Source organism: Barbus barbus (genome assembly GCF_936440315.1).
Source record: "Barbus barbus genome assembly, chromosome: 28".
Taxonomy (NCBI): Eukaryota; Metazoa; Chordata; class Actinopteri; order Cypriniformes; family Cyprinidae; genus Barbus; species Barbus barbus.
The window spans coordinates 3485215-3507711 of record NC_136756.1 but is presented as its reverse complement, the minus strand read 5'-3'; the positions used below and the strand labels follow the sequence as shown (position 1 = coordinate 3507711).

Genomic DNA, 22497 nt, shown 5'->3' with positions numbered 1-22497 from the left:
GTTTCAGCTGTCGCATTCCTTGTGTCAAGCCACTCTTGAACAAGAGACAGCGTCAGAAGCGTCTTGACTGGACTGCTGCTGAGTGGTCCAAAGTTATGTTCTCTGATGAAAGTACATTTTGCATTTCCTTTGGAAATCAAGGTCCCAGAGTCTGGAGGAAGAGAGGAGAGGCACATAATCCACGTTGCTTGAGGTCCAGTGTAAAGTTTCCACAGTCATTGATGGTTTGGGGTGCCATGTCATCTGCTGGTGTTGGTCCATTGTGTTTTCTGAGGTCCAAGGTCAACGCAGCCGTCTACCAGGAAGTTTTAGAGCACTTCATGCTTCCTGCTGCTGACCAACTTTATGGAGATGCAGATTTCATTTTCCAACAGGACTTGGCACCTGCACACACTGCCAAAGCTACCAGTACCTGGTTTAAGGACCATGGTATCCCTGTTCTTGATTGGCCAGCAAACTCGCCTGACCTTAACCCCATAGAAAACCTATGGGGTATTGTGAAGAGGAAGATGCAATACGCCAGACCCAACAATTCAGAAGAGCTGAAGGCCACTATCAGAGCAACATGGGCTCTCATAACACCTGAGCAGTGCCACAGACTGATCGACTCCATGCCACGCCGCATTGCTGCAGTAATCCAGGCCAAAGGAGCCCCAACTAAATATTGAGTGCTGTACATGCTCATACTTTTCATGTTCATACTTTTCAGTTGGCCAACATTTCTAAAAATATTTTTTTTTTGCATTGGTCTTAATTGATATTCTAATTTTCTGAGATACTGAATTTGGGACTTTCATTAGTTGTCAGTTATAATCATCAAAATTAAAGGAAATAAACATTTGAAATATATCAGTCTGTGTGTAATGAATGAATCTAATATACAAGTTTCACTTTTTGAATGGTATTACTGAAATAAATCAACTTTTTCATGATATTCTAATTTTATGACCAGCACCTGTATATCACAAATAAAAAGAGGGTAGAGTTCAGCTACAAGTCAATTCACTGACTTTTTTTCTGAATTAAGTTTTCTTGGTTAAGCACAATGTGGCAAATAAGCCCCGCCTTCTAAATGAAAGAGCCAATCGTTGATTAGTAAAGTCATTGCGTTGCTGTTTCTATAGCAACCGGCAGCATCCAACAGCCAACAATACATCGTATGGGTCAAAATTATAGATTTTTCTTTTATGCCAAAAATCATTAGGATATTAAGATCATGTTCCATGAAGATATTTAGTAAATTTCCTTCCTTAAATGTATCTCAACTTCATTTTTGATTAGTAATATGCATTGCTAAGAACTTCATTTGAACAACTTTAAAGATGATTTTCTCAATATTTAGAATTTTTTGCTCCCTCAGATTCCAGATTTTCTAATAGTTGTATCTCCGCTAGGGCTGTGCGGTATATTGAGTATATATATCCTTTATAAGCGATACGGTATAAGGCAATAGTTTATATCGATATACAGTAGTTTGAAACAGTATAGTGGAGGACACTGACTCAGCCGCTGTGGAGAACTAAACTTCAGACTTTAACGAGTGCCGCCACGTGTATGCGCGCCAAACAGACAGGGCACAATGAAATAGGATAGCAATAACTCTGACTAAAATATACATTTTGCTGAAATATTTGTAGTTAATAAATAATAAATGTGGCACATATACCGCAAATCAACCAAAAAATACAGATTAATTTTTGCTCATATCGCCCAGCTCTAATCTCAGCCAAATATTGTCCTGTCCTATCCTAATTTATTCAGCTTTCATATGGTGCATAATTCTCAATTTCACAAAATTGACCCTTATTTGTGGCCAAAATGAAACTAATGGCTTCTAATGTAAATAAATGAGATATTAATTGTAATAGACTACTTGCATTAAAAAGCATATAAATATCTGCTGTCAGAGCATTTAATGTAAAGCACGTAAACACTCAAACAAAATCAAATAAAAGGTACAAGAGCTGTTACTGAGGCAGTACACTTTTATACCTTATTTACCCCTAAAGGGTGTATATTAGTACCTTTTGAAAGGCAACTGCCCAAGGGACACTTTTTCTTTTTTGATCAAATAAAACTAAGTTGCTTCAGCATTCCTGTAAGTGTTTATCTTGAAATATTGGTGATAATATAAAATGTATTATCTTATGTTTTATTACCACCCACATCACCCAGCTTTAGGGGACAATTCTGAAAATCTTTATAGGCTGAGTAGACGCATTTGTCAACTTCGCGTATTAAAGATTCAATATATCTAGCGAATGAATACTGAATTTTAGAACCTGCAAACATATTTTCCAAATACTAGTTTTTCCACCAAAAACAAATAAGCCAAGCTGTGAACAGAATCTGAGTTTGTGTTCAAACACACTTTATTCTGACTCCGTGGTGTTTTATTCAGTGGGAGTAGTTCCACTTCTTAAGCCGTCTTTAAATAGTCAATTTAATATTTTGCACCTTTCAGTGCAGGAATAAAATCGTGGTGTTTGCATTTGTAGACAATGGTGCATCTTTCAAGAGAACGTTGTTTATCCACATGCCTCTCTGCCAAACATGCTCTCCCTTCTGTTTTTTTCATGTCATTCCAATTTCTTTGTTTTTACACCTGTGTGACTGTCCTTTTTTATTATATTAAGATGTGTGAAAAACAATCAATAGCAGAACTGACCTTGATGAGCTTAACGAGTGTAATTTCTGTGTGTGCAGTTGCTGGCTGTGTTCATGCAGCTCGGAGCTCGTGAGCTGCTGATGCACTACATGGACCTCAAACTAACGAACGACGTTCAGCTCACGTTTGAAGCCCTGAAGGTACCTGAAAGATATCACATGCACTGCAGCTCGAAAGCTTGGACACGCCTGACTGAATGTTTCTCATGATCATCAAGACCTTTTGATCTCAAGATTTAGGCTATGTGTACAAATAAGATTTGAGGACAAATATAAAATGCGCCTACGTGTGATTTTGCTTTGTCAAGTTAAAACACCAGGAAGAGTTTTAGTAAGCATTATATTTCAAACTCACTTTTGCTATAAAAATAGCCTTTGGTGCTAAAAATGACAGCAAACCTATGATAAATTCTTCATTTGACCCTCTAACTCTAGCACTCTCTATTCTTTTGACTTTTTATTTTTATTTCATATAAAAACCTTTGTGTACTGCGTAAGGATAACTGAGAATTATCATAGCACTTGCATATCACTGCTCTTTTGTTGGTTTTGATTGTCCTCGTCTGTAAGTCACTTTGGATAAAAGCGTCTGCTAAATGACTAAATGTAAATATAAAATGTGGAATACATTCCATGCTAAAGAATGAGTAGTTTTGTCCTCAACTTTTGACGGGTATATTAATAAAGATCTTCAGACTTCAGGGCAAAAGCTGCTTTAAACACAAAGGATGCTCACACCAAATGTTGATTTAGTTAATAGAAGTTAATTGATCAAGAAAATCCATTTGTGACATTATTTTTGACAGCATTTTTACACAAGTGCCTAACGTTTAACAGCACTGTAGCTTTGCAGGAGGTTTCTTGAAGCGTCTTGGAGACACAGTTCTTCTGGATTTAGTCTCAGTTTGTTCTGTTTCTTCATGTCACTCCAGACAGACTGGTGATGATCAGATCAGATCTCAAAACTCTCACTGGATTATTACAATTAATGGCTAAATGAATGTTTCCTTCTGACACACTACAGCAACAGATAGAAACAACTGACTTAACCAGTTTTAACTGCTGAAAATACTAATGTTCTAGTCATTTTGGCCACCACTGTATATAAATATCTTGATGACACCTTGATTATTTGACTGATTTTTATTCTGATCTTGGGTATAAATGTCTCGTCCTCTCCATTTTCTTTCAGTATCTTGCGTCTCTTCTCCTCCATAAAAAGTTTGCTGCCGAGTTTGTAGCTCATGGCGGAGTACCAAAGTTACTGGAGATCCCGCGGCCCTCCATGGCTGCCACCGGCGTCTCTCTGTGCCTCTATTACCTCGCATACAACCAGGACGCTATGGAGAGGGTAAGCTGCTGTCCTGATACAGTGATCCCAGCCAGACCTCTTCTGTGTCTTACTGTTGTGTTTATCTGATTCCTCCGGCTGTGTCAGGTGTGTATGCTGCCTCATTCGCTGCTGTCGGAGGTGGTGAGCTACACGCTGTGGCTGCTGGAGTGCTCTCACGCCTCCGGCTGCTGCCACGCCACCATGTTCTTCTCCATCTGTTTCTCCTTCAGAGCCGTGCTCGAGCTCTTCGACAAGCAGGATGGGCTGCGGCGGCTCGTCAACCTGGTATGCACTACTTTGTGTTTGTGTAGGGATCATTACAGTGGCTGCAAATGAACAAATGCATGCAAATTAAGAAAACATCTTCGTCAGTTTGACTACACACACGCTGCAAATACATGGAACGCAAACAAAAACAGAAACGCGCTGCAAATAAGGCACAGACCACCTCGGAAATTAATATAATTCGGGAACCGCAGAGTGATGAACGTGGCTGGGACATGTTTATCAATGTTTGCTCTGAAAGGTTAGATTTTTGCTCATATGAACCCTTACAGCTGCTTTTTTGTTGTATATTGTTAGACTAAATATGCTGACAAAATGCACAATTACTGTAACTGAAAGTTATGCAAGCTGGCTAACTTTACTACAAAAATTAACCATAGCATATGGTTTTGCTATTGAAATTGATCAATTAATGAATTAATAAATACATTTATTATATAAAAATAAATAAAAACAAAATAATGGTTGCTATAGTTGAACCATGGTAACCATGAATAAATTAACCACAGATTTACTACACTAACCGTAGTTCAGTGGTTTTTGTATAACTGTTTATACAAATAGTAATCAGTATGCTAAAAAAGAAAACCTGGTTAATTTTCATTTTGTTGGGATCTGTGCTACTGAAGCGTTTCTTTATTTGTTTGTTGTATTTCCAGCACATGTGCTGTCAAACTGATGATGTTTTCTTGAATTAGATACTCCACCCAAAAACATTAGCACCATTCACTTTCTTCAGTGGAACTGATTTTATTTTTCTACATGCATTGGAAGTCAATGGGCTCCAGTGTTTATCATACAGGTTAGCACTCGAGGGTGAGTAAATGATGACAGGACTTTCATTTTTGGGTGGAGTGTCCCTTTTAAGAGAAACGGGTGTAGTCCGAGATGAAGGTCAGCCTGGGAAAGAGCTGGTGGTCATTGATAAACTGGGGGTGGTGGTGATATGAGGGGAGGCGGGTCCTTTGCTACCAATTCATATTTCTACTACATACACTACCAGTCAAAAGGTTTTGAAGTAATGTTTTTTTAAAGACGTCTCTTCTGCTCACCAAGCCTGCGTTTATTTGAAACCAAAAACAGCAAAACTTACTATTTAAAATAACTGGGTAACACTTTATTTTAAGGTGTCCTTGTTACACAAGTTACTTGTAATTATGCATCATTTATTGTTGTTATAATTGCATGCAAGTAACCCTAAACCAAATCCTAACCCTAACCATATAGTAAGTACATGTAGTTAATTAAGATTACTCGGTGCTTAAATGTGTAATTGCACTGTAACAAGGACACCTTCAAATAGTGTAACCAGTACCTGTTTTCTGTGTGAATATGTGTTAAACTGTAATGTATTTCTATGATCTGCAGCTGTATTTCAGCATCATTACTGCAGTCTTCAGTGTCACATGATCTTCAGAAATCATAATAATATACTGATTTACTGCTCAACAAACATTTAGGCCTAGTAGTATTATTATTATTATGTTGAAAGCGGCTGAGTATTTTTATTTTTTTTCAGGTTTCTTTGAATAGAAAGTTCAGAAGAGCAGCATGTATCTGAAATAGAAATCTTTTGTAACATTATAAATGTTTTATCATCACTTTTGATCAATTTAAAGCATCCTCTCATTATTATTATTATTATTATTATTATTATTTTGAATTAATATTTTTCCATATTTGGTAGTATAAGGCTTATGCTTTTCTTCCTTTGTCCTAAATGGTTTTGGTGTGTTTAGATTTTGCAAATTGTGTTGGAAGGACAGAATACTTTTCCTCTCTCTCTCGTAGTTATTTTGTATGATGTTAAAGGTTTGGGTTTATTTGCCTGTACAAGAGTAATAGATGATAATGTCGATAGAGATTCTAATCTGATCAAGAGACGGCCACGCTGATTGGATATATAGTTTGTGTGTTTTGTCAGTGTTTAGTACTCTGCACTCTTTCTCACAGGGTGTTTGTTTTGTAGATTAGCACTCTGGAGATTTTGAACCCAGAGGACCAGGGTGCGCTGTTGAGCGACGATGAGATCTTCTCGAGCAGACAGACTGCGAAACACACCTGTATGGCGCTGCGCAGGTATTTTGAGGCTCACCTGGCCATTAAAGTGGAGCAGGTCAAACAGTCGCTGCAGCGGACAGAGGGAGGAGCGCTGATACACCCGCAGCCTTATTACAAGGTACATCAGTTTAACACACTACCACTGTGATGTATTACACGGCCAGATCCTTACTACAACACGTTTCTTCAACAGTCACGTCACTGTGCTACCTGGCTGTGTTGTGCATGGGTTGCTGTCTGAAATGTACTTTGTGGTTGCCAGTGTTGGGGGTAACGCATAACAAGTAACGAGAGTTACATAATCAGATTACTTTTTTACAAGTAACTAGTAAAGTAACGCATTACTGTTTAATTTACGACACAATATCTGACTCAAATAAGTAGCACCAGTTACCAGTCATGTTAAGAGAATTTGGGAGTAAGTGCAGAGGTGTTGTGCGCGGTGTAAACATGTTACTGTAGTTCTAGACTAGATGTCAACATGCATTTGCTCATCTCACTCGCAAAAAAAACAAAAACAACAGATTCTGTGCATCTCAAAACGATCCAAACCTGCAATAATTAAATGCTAAATAACAGAATACATTTTTTTATTAATGTCTTTGCTGCTGACCTTCAATGATCTAATGCAACCATACTAATGAACAAAATTTACTTTAGATAATCAATATTTGTTTCTTGTTTTTTTGCTGAAGGGTGTTGAACTTTCTTCTCCTGCAGCCTTTTCCTCGTGTAAACCAGAACGCAAGCAAACCCTCTGCTGTACAGATATTCCTTCAGCCTGAGGCGTACTCATTCCACTTTTGGTGTGAAAGGGCTTTTACATTTGCCAGAAATATAACTTTTTTTATTATTATTATAAAACCAACAAGCAAGCTGTTGGTTCTAGCTGTTCTAACCCTAACTAATGAGAAAAACTAATGCTAAAGTAATTTAGTGCATTACTTTCCATAAAAAGTAACTAAGTAACCGTTCCATTTTTAAGGAGTAACTCAAAATCTTGTCAGTTTGTGCAAGGCCAAAGTCCTGCTTAGTAAGCTAAAAATGAGGTCTCTGGGAATGCTTGTAGATTGTGTTTTAATTTGTTTTCCCCTGTGTAAATGTTCATAGGCTTGCTCCTACACCCATGAGCAGGTGGTAGAGATGGTGGAGTTCCTGATTGAGTTTGGACCGGCGCGTTTGTACTGGGAGCCTGCCGAGGTCTTCCACAAACTGTCCTGTGTGCAGCTCCTCTTGCAGCTCATTTCTATCGCCTGTGACTGGAGAACATACTACGGCAGGTGAGGAACTGCTAAGAGTGGTGTGGGAGTAACGGATGTAAACGTTGAGTCTCGCAAAGTTACTGCTGCAAGAAGTTATTTTGTTTGTTTTGCTGTAAACATTGTGAAATGAATCTTCCTGTCCTGTCAGCCGTTATTCTGTGCTCGTAGCGCATGCTGTGCAATTTCACGTACAAATACGGCGGTGCACTCGGTGAGAAAATGTGAAACGTGTCAGATCTGCATCACGTTCAGCAGCGGCAGCTCTTAAAGTAATAGCAGCCAAATAACATAATAACCAGCTGCTGTGATGTCTGTTCATCATAGAACAAAAGAAAAGAGGAAATCAATAGCTTTTGTAGCTTTAAGGATTCATCTGTATTTAATTTAGAATTTATTTTTGTATAACTTTATTCAGTTTCTGTATATTTCCTACTTGCTGAAGGGCACAGGTAGCTAAATATGACATTTTATTATAATGGGTTTATGTGAAGATTGTTTGAAGTTTCACTTAAATGAGTTATTTTTAAGTCTAATAAATATTCAAATTGACAGCTCTCATTTATACGGTACTGTTGACAAATACTGTAAAGCTGATGTAAAGCCACCCAGCTGATGTAAAGCTGTTTTGATGCAAATACAAATAGTGACTATAGTTACATTTTTTGAAAAATATAAATTTCCTAGAGACATCAGTAGTATTGGTATCGGTGATGCTCGCCTTCAGTCTTAAAGATGTAATTAAACGAATATTAAAAATATATTTATTTCTACATTAATTTGAAGATTGAAGGTGAAATTATTGCAATATAAAATATTTAAAAACTTTAATATTAAGTGAGATTAGTCCCAATTCATTTCAGGAAAAATGTGCGATTTAATTAATTTCGATTGACGGCACTAATTAAAATGTCTCAAAGCCTTGTGGTGTTTTTGTTTTCATGCACAGCACTTTCTGTTGGGAACGCTTAATCGTTATAGAACTGATGAGGTGAAATGTTGTTATCGCCCGCCCCATGCTGAAGTATTCATTTCATGTGATATCCGTGTATGCAAATTTAACCTTTTTTTTTTTTTTTTTTTTTTTTTTTACATTTCAAATGTTACTAAACGCACCTTTTTTCTGGTGAATGTGTTTCAGGGCTGACACAGTGAGGTACGCTTTGGATATCTTGAGCATTTTGACCGTGATTCCTAAAACGCAGCTGCTGTTGTCTGAGAACGTTGCTGTGCTGGATGAGAATGGCTCCACCATCTCCACTGTTGGTGAGAATTTGCCTTTCTGGTGATAATGCACTTGGAAAACACATGGACAGTGTTGTTTCTACTTAAACAAGCCCATCTTCATGCGCTTATGTTTTAAAATATATAGCAGGAGTTAGTTTAACATTCATTATAGAACTTCTTGTCTGCACAATAATCTGTTTATTGACCTTCTTTAAACACATTATCATATTGGCAAAATCCAATATCACTTGACCTCTAATTCGTCGTAAGTCTTGACCTAGACTTTGCGGTGTCTACAAAATGCTAATTATTTTTAACAAAATAAGAGGGCCCATACAAAATGCTTATTCAAGTCAGTACTAATTTAAATAAAATATTCATAAGATATTTCACATAAACAATGTTTACATGTAGTCCACAAGAGAAAATAGTTGTTAATAATAGTTGTGAATGTATAAAAATGACCCCGTTCAAAAGTTTACATGCGCTTGATTCTTAATACTGTGTTGTTACCTGAATAATACACAGCTGTTTTGTTTGTTTGCCCGCTGTTCTTCAGAAAAATCCTTTAGGTCCCATAAATTATTTGGTTTTCCAGCATCTTTTGCATATTTGACACCTTTCCAACAATGAGTGTATGGTTTTTGAGATCTGTCTTTTCACACTGGAGACAACTGAGGGACTCAACTACGCAACTATTACAGAAGATTCAATCACTCACTGATGCTCCAGAAGGAAAACCATGCATTAAGAGCCGGGGGTTGAAAACTTTTGAACAGAATGAAGATGTGTACATTTTTCTTTTGCCTAAACACCTTTTTCTTTTTTTTTCTTTTTACTTTTTATTTCACTTAGTGCTGCCCTTCAAAAGCTACAGAAGATACTTGCATGTCTCCCAGAAGACCAAATAAGTTCAGTTTACCCTGATCTTAAAATTAAAGTTTTCACCTCCAGGCTCTTAATGCATTGTTTACTTTTGAACTATTATCTCTTGTGGACTATGTAAATGGCTTTTATGCGAAATATCTTATTCAGGTCAGTACTAAATAAAAAAATATGCATTTTGTATGATCCTCCTTAATTTGGTAAAATAATTAACATTTTGCAGATACTGCAAAGTGTATTGACCTCAACTGTACAGTGTGTAGTGAATAACGCATGAGTACTTTAAACTTGAAGTTACCCTGATTTGCAGTTGAATGTGTGCACAGCAGTATGTTTAATTAACTGACCGTGTTTTTTAATGTGAGATGCATGCATTATTCTAAAGCTGATTGGAAACTCTACCCTCGATAAGTGCATGTTTGTGCTCCGCAGGTATGAGTATAGTGCTGGTCGTCGCAGAGGGTGAAGTATTTGTAAATGACGCAGAAATCCAGAAGTCGGCCCTGCAGGTGATCATAAACTGCGTCTGTGCTCCAGACAAACGTGTCTCTAGCATTGGCAAGTTCATCTCGGGCACCCCGCGTCGCCGTCTGCCGCAGACCCACCGTGCCAGCGAGAGCGTCCTGGTCAAGATGTGGAATGTGGTTCAGTCGAACAATGGCATTAAAGTCCTGCTGTCCCTGCTCACCATCAAGATGCCCATCACCGATGCCGACCAGATTCGCGCTCTGGCATGCAAAGCCTTAGTTGGGTTGGCACGTAGCGCTGCGGTGCGACAGATCATCAGCAAGCTCCCGCTGTTCAGCAGCGGACAGATCCAGCAGCTGATGAAAGAGCCTGTGCTTCAGGACAAGCGCAGCGAGCATGTGCGCTTCTGCAAGTATGCAGCAGAACTCATTGAGCGAGTGTCTGGGAAGCCGTTGCTGATCGGCACAGATGTTTCCCTGGCACGGCTGCAGCGGGCTAGTGTGGTGGCACAGTCACGCATTTCGTTTCCAGAGAAGGAGCTTCTGTTGCTTATTCGGAATCATCTTTTGTCTAAAGGTCTCACGGACACAGCGACAGCACTGACGAAAGAAGCCGAGCTGCCCATGGGGCTGCATGCTCTGGCTCACGCTAGCGTGCCGCCGTTCACTCCCGTTTCTGTTGCCACGCCGCCGCCTCCTGCCGCCGGCATCCCACGGACTCCTCGGCTCACTAACGGCGTCGCGGCCCGACTGGGAGTCCACACCCCCCACGCGCTCCCTCATCTCCAGCCCCGCCCCTCCACCTCACAGGCTCTACCCCCTCCACCGCCTGCAGTTTCCCACCACAGTAATGGCTCTCCGCTCATCGGACGCATCGTGTTCTCGCGGGAGCGGCAGTCACCGTGTGCAGCTGCGGGAGGGAAGAAGCCAAAAGTGTTGCGGCAGAAATCTGATCATGGTGCTTTCAGCCAGAGTCCGGCCATGAAAAAGCAGCTGGACCGACATCTGCCCTCTCCACCTACTCTAGACAGGTGTGCTTCCCTTCATTCAGACTGTCGTTTCATGCTCAAGTTTTTATGCCCATATCAAGTTATGATGTCTGCATTGTACTGTGAAAGCATGCTGCAACTCTTTGAACTAGAGAGTTCCTCCTTGCTGCAAAAATGTTGTTGTTGCAAAAATGACTCCGCAACTTTGAGAATAGATACTATTAGTCTTAAACTAAAGGTGTCGTTAAATGCATTTAGGCTATAAGATTCTTTCAACACTTCATCTAATGTTGTCTTAGGAAAGGAAAAGAGAAACCATTTAAAGGGTTCTCCCAAAAATGAAAATCTTCACTTTCTTTGAAACACAATTGAAGATTTTTAATATTAATTACATTTTTAATATTTTTGCATTTTTGTTCCTACTTTGAAAGTCCACAAAACCAATGTTCACACAAAAAGTTGTTCGCATTTTGATCCAGGTCTTCTGAAAATTAAGATCACTTTACACAAGGAACAGGTTTAATGTAGGCTTTCTTTTTAAATTGTTTTATAAACCTTGATCAACATGCATACATAGAGCGCATCAAATATGGTAAACGGTTCTTTTTTTTTTTTTTCTGTTGAAACTAACCCATTACTTTTTCTGTCAGTTGTATGTTACTGAACAATGACTCTATCCAGTAAAATTAGTTGAGCTTGCATAAAAATGAGCCCTTCTGATGTCAGGAATTATTAGATGACACTGAAAGTAGGATAGGCAGTATTATTTCTGAACACTGGAAGCAATGTGTGAAATCTGTCAAACCATGTGTGGTTACTTGCTTTTGTAGCACTTGCTGCTTTCCATATCCTTCTGAAGAATTCCCACATTTAAAACATGAAGTTTTGGGGGGCCGATCATATTTTGGCAGTAGAGTTTGGTGTTAATGTATCATACATAACTGTATCATGTGTTCTCATTTCCAGTATCATAACCGAGTATTTACGAGAGCAGCACGCCCGATGCAAGAACCCAGTGACGACATGTCCTCCCTTCAGCCTCTTCACGCCGCATCAGTGCCCAGAGTCCAAGCAGAGACGCCAGGCACCCACCAATTTCACTCCTCGCCATACACGCAGGGTCGTTTACCCCAAATACGGTGGGGTTGATGGAGGCTGTTTTGACAGGCATCTCATCTTCAGCAGGTACAGCTGCACTGATTTGTGAGATCACACTGATGCTTTAATCAGATATGAAAATATGAGTCAGTCAGTAGTAGGGATGTAACGATTACCGGTTTGATGATAAATCATGATAAAATTCCCCACGGTTAGTATTATCATTTCATATATTAAGTATCATTAAAACCGTATTCGATTACCGTGATTTGAACAACTTTGAACAAGTTTTAATGCTTGTGCGACCTTATGGACTTTTTTTTTTTTTTTTTTTTGCCCGTGTTAATGCCAATTGCATAAATTTTGGCACAGGGATTTATTTTTATTGGAATTTAAATATTTCACCCTCATTTCCTTTTTAATAAATCTATTTTACACTAGCTACAAAAAATAGTTCCTCTCAGGACCTTAAGGACAAATGTCCTCATTGAAACCAAAACTGCAATTTTAATTCCGGGGCCATTTAACTATAAAACTGATGCAGTCTTTGTTAATAGGCTTTCATGCTGTTGGCAAGGCTTCAAAATTAAATGAAATGAAAAAAAAAAAATTACCAGATGGTGCCATTTTCTCAGGTTTGGCCTATAAAGCAAATACTCACATTTTTCCTATATTCTGCTTTTGCTGTATTATAGAGCCAGTAGGATAAATAATGCAGCTATGATTGTGTGTTGGTATGGATGTCAGAGTGTGGTTTGTATGTGTGCGTTTTTTTTTTTTTTTTTTTTTTTTTTTTTTGCTGGAATCTAATGGGAAAAGTTTGGTACTGCACCCAAACAAAATCTTACTAAAAGCAAATTTTTTGAGAGATCAACATAAAAAAAAAAACACTTTTGTCCTCTATGAACTTTTTTTAATTACACAAGGGTTAAAAGAGTGCTAAAGGAATTATACAGATGAATATATGAATGAACCTCTGAAGGTTTTGACTGTCTTGTAATACCTAATAACAATTGTGTTCTTAATCGCAATGCGGCTGTAATTCTGCTGCTCCATCAGCGCCACCTGCTGTCAGAGAGTGGATGTACAGTCACATTCACATTCAGCCTGTGCGCGGTTTCTATCAGGACAAAATAGGCAGAATTTGCAAGCCCTACTGTAGATTTTGACCGGTTGATTTAAAAAGAAAAAAATAACCCCCACACATTTAAACAATCCTGATACAATACATATAATTTATTAATCAATTATCATTTTGACTTAACCCTTTTCTTTGTTTAAAGGTTGAAATGTGATGTTTACCATTTTTATGAAACCTTTTCAAAGTTTTATTTGAACATTTCCTACATGTTGTTAAACTTTTGTCAGTCATGTTGTCATTTTTAAAATCCGGACAAAAATTTTTTTTTTTTGTGTGTTTGTTTGTTTTAGTCATTTTATTTGTTTTGTTTTTTTTATTTTATTATATAAAGCTTGGTGAAATGATTGTCAGTACCTTTTAAACATTTACAGCACATTTGAACAATACCGTGATTATTTTGGTCACTATAATTCGTGATGAGAAATTTTCATACCATTACATCTCAGTCAGTAGCCAAGTCCAGCACTGTCCTATCTGTATTGTTTGTTCATGTTGTTATTAATGAGTTAAGTTCTTTCCCCCATCTTGAGTTTCATCTTGCTAATCTAATGCGGTTTGTGACCATGTGTCCAGGTTTCGGCCGATCTCGGTGTTCAGGGAGGCTGAGGAGGATGAGAGTGGCTTCATGTGTTGTGCGTTCTCAGCACGAGAGCGTTTCCTGATGTTGGGCACATGCACCGGGCAGCTCAAACTCTACAATGTGTTCAGTGGACAGGAGGAAGCCAGCTACAGCTGCCACAGCTCAGCCATCACACACCTGGAGCCCTCCAGAGTAAACACTCACTCATTCATGCATCTTGAGTTCTTGATCTTTCTTGGCCCTGGGCTCGAATGCAACAAAATGCACTGAAAAAAAAAAAACAACAAAAAACAGTTGACCTAACTCAAAAAACAAAAAGGCAACCTATCGCACTCGTCAACTCAACTAGCAACCGACAACTTGAAAACTTTAGTTAATCTAATGAATAAGTCGGTCTACGGAGTATTCAAATATGTCAGTGCAACCAATTGTTTTAGCATTTAGCAATGCTCATCTTTCTTTTAGATTTGTTTTTCAAAGCCTTCTACATAATATGGGCAGTATTTGTCTTTTAAAACTAAAGACAAACATTTATGCTGAGACGAATGTATTAAACAAGTTGCAATGAGATGCACATACAGTACCTCAGCACACGGTTCTCAACCATGGTGAGGATCAACACATTAAATCAGTAAAAATATGAACTCTGAGCCACATGACCGTTGACAGTGACCACATCAGTAGCAGCATAAATGAAGCCAGTAAAATTTCAAACTGATATTTTAATAATAAACAACACAATGTTTTCAAGCAGCAATGCATGCTGGGAACTTGTGCAATATTGTTCAGGTGACAACTTGAAAAGTTGGGAGAACATTTGGAATGTTGTGAACAAATACTTGAGTATCTAAGTAAGGTAAACAAAACAACTTTTGCTAGCGACATGTTTAGAGTATTTTTGTTCAATTCACACAATTAAACTGACTTATCCTACAAAAAATTGTTCAGGCTACTTTTTTTACAGTTCTACTAACCAGTGTGGTTTTAGTTGTGGTTTTATAGTTGGCCTGTAATTGCAGTATATAATGGTATTTGGTTGGCATGGTCCAGCAAGGCAGAGCTTGATGCATTGAACGCTTTGGCAGTTCAAGTGATTCATGCACATCTGATGGTAGTGTTTTTCCTCTTTGTAGGACGTAATTCTGCATAAAAGCTGCTCTGACCCACACCAGCCATTAGTATCAAAGTTTGCAGTTGTAATCGCTGTGTAAATGCGTTTGTGGTAGATGCTGATATATTGTCTGTGTGTCAGGACGGTTCCCTTCTGTTGACTTCAGCTTCCTGGAGTTATCCTTTATCAGCGCTGTGGGGTATGAAGTCCGTATTCATCATGAAGTGAGTCCGCATGCCCATAAGCGGTTAACTAATTGTTAAAAACTTGAAGTAATTATTTTTAATTTTCATCTCCCACTTTTTTTTTTTTTTTTTCTTCTAGGCATTCATTCCTGGATGATCATTATGTGGAGTTCAGCAAACTCTCTCAGGACAGAGTCATAGGAACAAAAGAACACATTGCACATGCAAGTCACCCTTTTACCATTGCCTTCGCTTGAACACTTGACTCAGTAGTTTGTTATTTTTCACTGACCCTCTGATTTAGAATATAACCGCATATAAATGTGTTAAATAACATGCAACATGCAGGTTTTATGATTGTTAACGTTTTGCAGATTCTGCATGGTGTATGTAACTTTATGACCTCAACTGTGTATAATATGTTCCAGCCTGTGAGCAGCTTTGTCATTCATCTTTGTGTATTTCTGCAGATATATGACATTCAGACTGGACAGAAACTCCTGACCCTCAATAACCCTGACCTAGCCAACAACTACAAGCGCAACTGTGCCACGTTTAACCCCACGGATGACCTGGTGCTGAATGACGGTGTCATGTGGGATGTCCGCACCTCTCAAGCCATCCATAAGTTTGACAAGTTCAACATGAACATCAGCGGCGTTTTCCATCCCAATGGTTTAGAGGTCATCATCAACACAGAGATTGTATCCTTTTCTGCTCAGCGAGCCACTGGCTGTGGCTTGTTATTCTGTGTTTTATGATTCTTCTGTTGTTAATGACGCTTTAGTTAACAGTTAATTTAATGCTGATTATTATAGAAAAGGGTGCTATCAATTTGGAGAAGTGTTACTGGGATGCATGAGATGGTTAAATGGTGAACCTCTTCTTGCTGCATTGTTTCTGAAGCTGTTTGCTTTAACTTCACGCTCCAGTGGGATTTGAGGACGTTTCATCTTCTTCACACAGTACCAGCACTAGATCAGTGTAGAATTGTCTTTAACAACAATGGAACTGTCATTTATGGAGGTGAGACACACACACACACGGTGCATTGATAAAGTATTGAAATCACTTCCTTTTTTCTCTCATTTTGTTTAAGCTGTTTTGCTTTAAATTATATCAATCTACACTCCATGCACCATCTAGTGACAAACCAAAACCCAGATTTGTGAACTTTGCAAACTGTAAAAAACAAACTAAAATGTCACATTGACATAAGTATTCAGACCCTTAAGTCTTGGAGTAATAAGTACTTGTTTGAGGCATCTTTGGCCTTCTTTTGCAATCTTGGATTTGGGGGTTTTTCTGCCATTGGTCTCTGCAGATCGTCTCAAACCCTTGTCAGATTGGATGGTGACATTCGGTGGACATTGTCAGATCTTTCTAGAGATGTTTGTTTTGAATGTCCTTGAGCCAGAGCCCAGACTCAAACCAGAGTCATCCCCAAACCACTCCAGTATTGTCTTGGCTTTCTCAGGGTGGTTTTTCCTGTTGAAAAGCAAACCTTCAGCCCAGTCTGAGGTCCTGAGCACTCTGGACCAGCTTTTCATTATTCATCTTTGTAACTTGCTGTGTTTGGCTTTTCTTCTGCGATGACCAGTATCCCTGCCAGTGGTGACGCTTGTTGGTTAAACAGTTCAGACTCCCTTTCATCAGACTAGAGAATCTTGTTTCCAAATTCCACGCAGCGTTTCACTTAACTTGCCCTGAGGGATTCTTCCGTCTGGCCAGTTTGTGACAGCCCGGATTGGTGGAGTGTTTCAGAGATTGTTGTTCTTCTGCACGTTTCTCCCAGCTCCACGTAAGATCTCTTGAGCTCAACCAGAGCGTCAGTTCTTGATCACTTCTTGATAAGGTCCTTCTCTGCCGATTGCGCCGAGTGGTGGTCACACTCGGTGAGATGCAGCGTGCCATAGCTTTAAATTCAAATTCATTTTCTAAGTGTTCACACACCAACAGCAGCACCAAGTTGTGTCTCCAGAGGCTGCTCAAGATCCTGCCAGGTGTTGTGATGATGCTGCTGATCTGACTTTTAATGCCCTGCTCTCTTCACTGTTGAATGTGTTTTATTCATGTAAATTGCATGCATGGAAATGTCTGTTGCATGTTGAGGTATTCGATGTCGTGGCATTTTGCTGATGTTCTGGAGTGTGTTGTAGCCATGTTGCAGGCTGACGATGAGGATGACATGATGGAGCAGCAAATGAAGAGTCCATTCGGCTCATCCTTCAGGACCTTTGATGCCACCGATTATAAACCCATCGGTATGACTACATCCTCTCCATCTCAGTTCATATATATTCAGCTTTTGTAAAAGCTGCAGAATGTTTAATATCGCGATGTCTGTCAAAATATCTCTATTTTTGTAACCAACAATTAAGCCAACAGATGTTTCTTATGCACTTGTAAAGGAAATAGACATTTGTCTTTACGATGGAGAGACACATTTATAATGGTTTGATTAGTAGCATGGCACATGCTTTGAAAATGACCTAAATGTTTTTGTAAGATGAAGCTGATGAAGATTTTGATGATGGTCTGTTTGATTTCTCAGCCACCATTGATGTGAAGAGGAACATTTTTGACCTGTGCACAGACACTAAAGACTGCTATCTGGCTGTCATTGAGGTATAGGTTTTTTATTATTATTTATTAATGATTCTATTTAGTTAGCTAGTTATTGTTATGCCAATAATACCCCAACTCTGGGACTTTGTACTTTTAAAAATAGCATTTTTTTTTTTCTTGTTCAGTTTAACAACATCGAATAATGTAAATGTTTACAGAACTAAATTCTACAAAGCTACGATTCTACTTCTGTTTGAACACTAGAGCCATGTCATATATTTATCTTGTACACAAACGCTGTGTGTGTTATGTGTGTAACAGAATCAGGATTCAATAAATATGGACACTGTGTGTCGGCTGTATGAAGTCGGTCGCCAGAGACTTGCTGAGGAGGAAGAGGACGAGGAAGATCAGGTGAGACTGATGCAAACCACATCATTTGTTCTAACCGTTTCTGTGTAGCAAACTGAATTCTTCATTCATTCATTAATTGTGATATCAAAACTATTTAGACTATTAGCTGTGGAAGCTTTTGAGCAGTCATTGCAGTGTAGCCTGAATGGTTTTAGGACTGTTATGTTAAGAGAATGTATTGACCTTCGCTATCAATGGTTGTTCTTTATAGTTATATACACTTGTTTCATAACTTTCAAACCTATATAATGTTTCATAAAGCATCTCTACAGAAGGTAATAGTGTCATTATTCAGCTCAAGGTGAAAGTATGCAATGAAAGACTTCATGTTCATTTTAGTTTATGACCGCCTTCATTCTTTTGAGAGAATTTAAAATGAAAATTTGCAATGTTTACAAAAAACCGCCTCTTCTGCTTGTGAAATGCACTGCATCGTACCACTCAAACTATTAAGATCCGACTGAAATGTATAGTTTTTCTAGAAATCAGGACTTAGGATCTGCTCTTCTTACATCAGTGAGGCTGCTCACTTTAAACTTAATCATAAGACATTTGTTTCCTTCAGGAGGAGGATGATCAGGACGAAGACGACGACGATGACTCTGATGATGATGATGATGATGATATGGATGACATTGATACCGACCCACTGCTGGCAGAGCTGGAGAACGAGAATAACGGAGAGGAGGAGGAGGACGGCGAGCAGGATTTCTCTCCGTCTGATGATGAGGAAGTGGCTCGCCTGCTGGATGAAGAGGCGGACGATGATGATGAGGATGATGATGATGATGATGACGACGATGACGATGATTCTGATGACAATGAGCGAGATGTGGAGCTTGTACTAGACAACAGTGAGTGACGATGCGCGCACACACACACACACACACACACACACACAAAACGTTTGATTCCTATATCACACGTGAGCTCAAAATAACTGGAAATTATTGAAATGCATAATTCTAACACTTAATTCTTAATAATAAAAGTAATGCATTAATATGGAATTTAGCACCTTTAATGAACTAATTAAGCAAGTCACTGGAAATCACATTTTCTCAAATGAAGACTAATAATATATACAGTACATGGTGAATTATGACGTAAATGACATAACCAGTTTGAATGTACATGATTTAAAGTTGCTCTCAGGCGTGTCATTAAATATGTTTTTATTCAAAGGCTTGTTTAAATGACATAACTGTATGTTTATTGTATACCAACAGTATAATGCTTGTCTTTTCTTATTAAACAGGACCGTTAACTCTTGCACCATCAGCATTTTTGATCATTTTCACAAAACTTTCATGGCTCACAGAATATTTTGTTGTATGAATATCTGAACATGCAATATATCAAAAGAATGAGCAGAGCTTGTGCTTAAAGGAAAAGAAAAGATAAATTAAATGCCAATGAAAACACAAAGCCAGAAAAATTCCATCAATGGCGGGGAAAGTGTTAAGACTGTAAATGGAGAGGGAGAAAGGGAGCTTGAAACCTCGAAGCAAGTTAAAGAGGAACTTCCAGGGTTTCTCTGCAACGATTCTCAGTGTGGAAAACAGAGCTTTTATGCCAATTTAGTTCATACATTTTTTGACTGCACCATCAAAGTCATTCCAGTAGAAGTTATTTTACAGCACACAGATTTCACTGGTGTTCAAGGTGGTCATGTGACTTCGCTGAGCTGACCAGCAGAAACGCTGTCTGAAATGACTTCTGTGTGAGCTGTTCTTTATACAGCAGGTAAAATAAGTATGGAACACGTCAACATTTTTCTAAGTAAATATATTTCTAAAGTTGCTCTTGACTTGAAATTTTCACCAGATGTCGGTAACAACCAAAGTAATTCATACATGCAAAGAAAACATAAGTTCAGAAATAAAATGGAATGACACGGAAGAAGTATTGAACACATGAAGAAAGGGAGGAGCAAAAAGGCATGGAAAGCCAAGACTCCAGCTGAAATCTATCAGGAATTAGAAAGCAATCCTGCCCCTCGTCAGTGGAAATTAATATTAGCTGCTTCAGTCCAACACCTGCAGTACCAGGATGATGAAGATGATCCCGAACACAGCCAAGCAAACTCTCGACTGGTTTCAGAGAAAGAGAATAAACCTTCAAGATTTGAAGATCACAGCTGAGCAATGCATGAGACTAGTTTCTCCTGCAGGAGGCGTCTTGAAGCTCTCATCACCAACAAACGCTTTTCTATTTGTTTTGTTTTCTTTCTATGTATGGATTGCTTGGGCTGTTATCAACATCTGGTGAACATTTCATGTCAACAGCACCTTTAGAAACATATTTACTGAGAAAACTGTTCATACTTATTTTACCCGCTGTACATCTCAACGCTAGTGACAATGAGGAATCGGACAGTTTGCATGGCAAATCTCGCTGAAATTTCACTGATGTGACCATACTTATATCATCCAAACAGAAACTTCTCTTCGTTGCTGGTGATATATCGATCAACCGTTGTTGACTGCTACTGTTAGTGCGCTGAAGTGACGCTAAACACGTGGAAATCCCTCCTTCAAAACAATGTGGTTGATTTGTCATTCTTCACTTTTGGCTTGTAGCAGGTGATAACAGACAGAGATTCTAATCAATTATAAGAGCGGACTCTGACGTTGACAGGTTATACTGCATCAGCAGCTGTTTGCTGTCGGCCGTGACTGTTTCTGACGTCCTTCCCCTTCATCTTTGTTTCATTTCATGCATGCTCTTCTTTTGTTACTGTCATTCGTTTTCTTGCAGTTTTGTTTTTTTCTGAAACGTTGTTCTGTTCTTCCTGTAGCAGACAGCTCTGATAACTCAGACCTGGAAGATGATATAATCCTTTCCCTGAACGAGTGATCCTCAAGTGCTCAGTGAGAAGATCTGAGAGAAAGTCACAGGATGGCAGCAGCAGGTCGTGGTGTGGATGGTCCATGTGCACGCTGCCCCAAAAATGACATCTACAGACCTGCAGGAAATTGTAGACAAACATAGTTTTATATAAGGACATCTCATATGAAACTAATGTAATTTGACTGATGTTTGTTTTTGGTAAAGTTCTTTCTACAGTGTTGCCCTCTTTGAACATCGGATCATTTTTAAAGAACTTGTACTGATGGATTGATGGAGCAACACTTGGCACATGCGCTCCCTTGTTGCATTCATTCATTAGCGTGTTTTGTTGTTTGACCACTGTCTATAGGAGTTCTGGGTAGCTCCGATACACTGTTTGCATGCGCAGATAGGTACATCTGGATGTATGTTTGCTGTCGACCTTTGACCTGCCCAGCACTCCTCAGGTGATCTCGACTTTGATTTCATCTAAACATCTGAAAATCTAGTTGCTTAGACGTTTAGTTCATCCATTTTTGCTTTTTGAATGGTAGTTTTGTTAGCCATTGCATCGGTTTCATTTTACGAAGCGCTTTTAAGGCCCCTTTTGTCGGCCGAATGATTGGATTGAGATGTTGAACCACATTTAATGAGCAATAATTTCCGTTGATTTCTAAATTCACGTAAAGGACTGAAGGCCTGTTGTACCTCTGACCTGTGCTCGGATCTGCAGCAGCTTTGGCTTCTCTTTGGGAGGAAGTTCTTAAACTGCATTTCACAGGAAGTTAAACATTTTTTTTTAAGCATCTGTGTACAGCCTCAATTTACTTTATGGTTTAACTTTTTTGTTCATGCCTCTCCGAAAGTAAACATTTAAGGCAACGTTGTGTACAAAATGTATTAAAAATATTTTTACTATAAATGCTATTACAATAAACCAGAGTAAATTGTTGCGCTTTTTTTTTTTTTTTTTTTTTTTTTTTTTTTGTGACATCCCTTAGATTAACAAAGCTGTCATTTTCATTAATCTCTGTTCATCATACATCTGAAAATACTGCTTTACAGGTACTTTCACTCTCAATTTGACTAAAACCTTTGCCTGTTGTAGTTTTATCTGCCTGTATCTCTTGCATTTAATCCACTCAACTTGTTTTAAGGGCATTTGGACTTCTTTCTTCTCTACTAAACTAGACAGTCAGCATCGCCTGTTTGGGGCCACGTATTTAATTATTTGACACTTAAGCATATTAAACACATATAAATGTATTTGAATTTTGTAAAAAAAAAAAAAAAAAAAGTGACCCTGGACCACAAAACCAGTCATAAGGTTAAAGTTTTGGAAATTGAGATTTATACATAATCTAAAAGCCACATAAATAATCTTTCCATTGACGT

General features: G+C 38.6%; 1 protein-coding gene across 3 annotated transcripts in view; it reads left to right on the top strand.

Annotated features, from left to right (window-relative positions):
• The window catches only part of LOC306848228 (DDB1- and CUL4-associated factor 1-like), a 36887-nt gene extending 14832 nt beyond the window's left edge, over nucleotides 1-22055 (top strand). For all 3 annotated transcript variants that reach the window (XM_079382644.1, XM_079382643.1, XM_079382645.1), the window contains exons 8-25: nucleotides 2707-2808; nucleotides 3860-4018; nucleotides 4106-4285; nucleotides 6255-6464; nucleotides 7457-7626; nucleotides 8747-8871; nucleotides 10150-11215; nucleotides 12140-12358; nucleotides 13986-14184; nucleotides 15245-15327; nucleotides 15428-15512; nucleotides 15759-15992; nucleotides 16221-16314; nucleotides 17448-17552; nucleotides 17843-17916; nucleotides 18178-18270; nucleotides 18836-19124; nucleotides 21071-22055. In XM_079382644.1, the coding sequence (XP_079238770.1) occupies nucleotides 2707-2808; nucleotides 3860-4018; nucleotides 4106-4285; nucleotides 6255-6464; nucleotides 7457-7626; nucleotides 8747-8871; nucleotides 10150-11215; nucleotides 12140-12358; nucleotides 13986-14184; nucleotides 15245-15327; nucleotides 15428-15512; nucleotides 15759-15992; nucleotides 16221-16314; nucleotides 17448-17552; nucleotides 17843-17916; nucleotides 18178-18270; nucleotides 18836-19124; nucleotides 21071-21129 (3546 nt within the window). In that variant the 3' untranslated portion in view covers nucleotides 21130-22055. The remainder of the gene's footprint in view (nucleotides 1-2706; nucleotides 2809-3859; nucleotides 4019-4105; nucleotides 4286-6254; nucleotides 6465-7456; nucleotides 7627-8746; nucleotides 8872-10149; nucleotides 11216-12139; nucleotides 12359-13985; nucleotides 14185-15244; nucleotides 15328-15427; nucleotides 15513-15758; nucleotides 15993-16220; nucleotides 16315-17447; nucleotides 17553-17842; nucleotides 17917-18177; nucleotides 18271-18835; nucleotides 19125-21070) is intronic.
• Nucleotides 22056-22497: the final 442 nt, after the last annotated feature.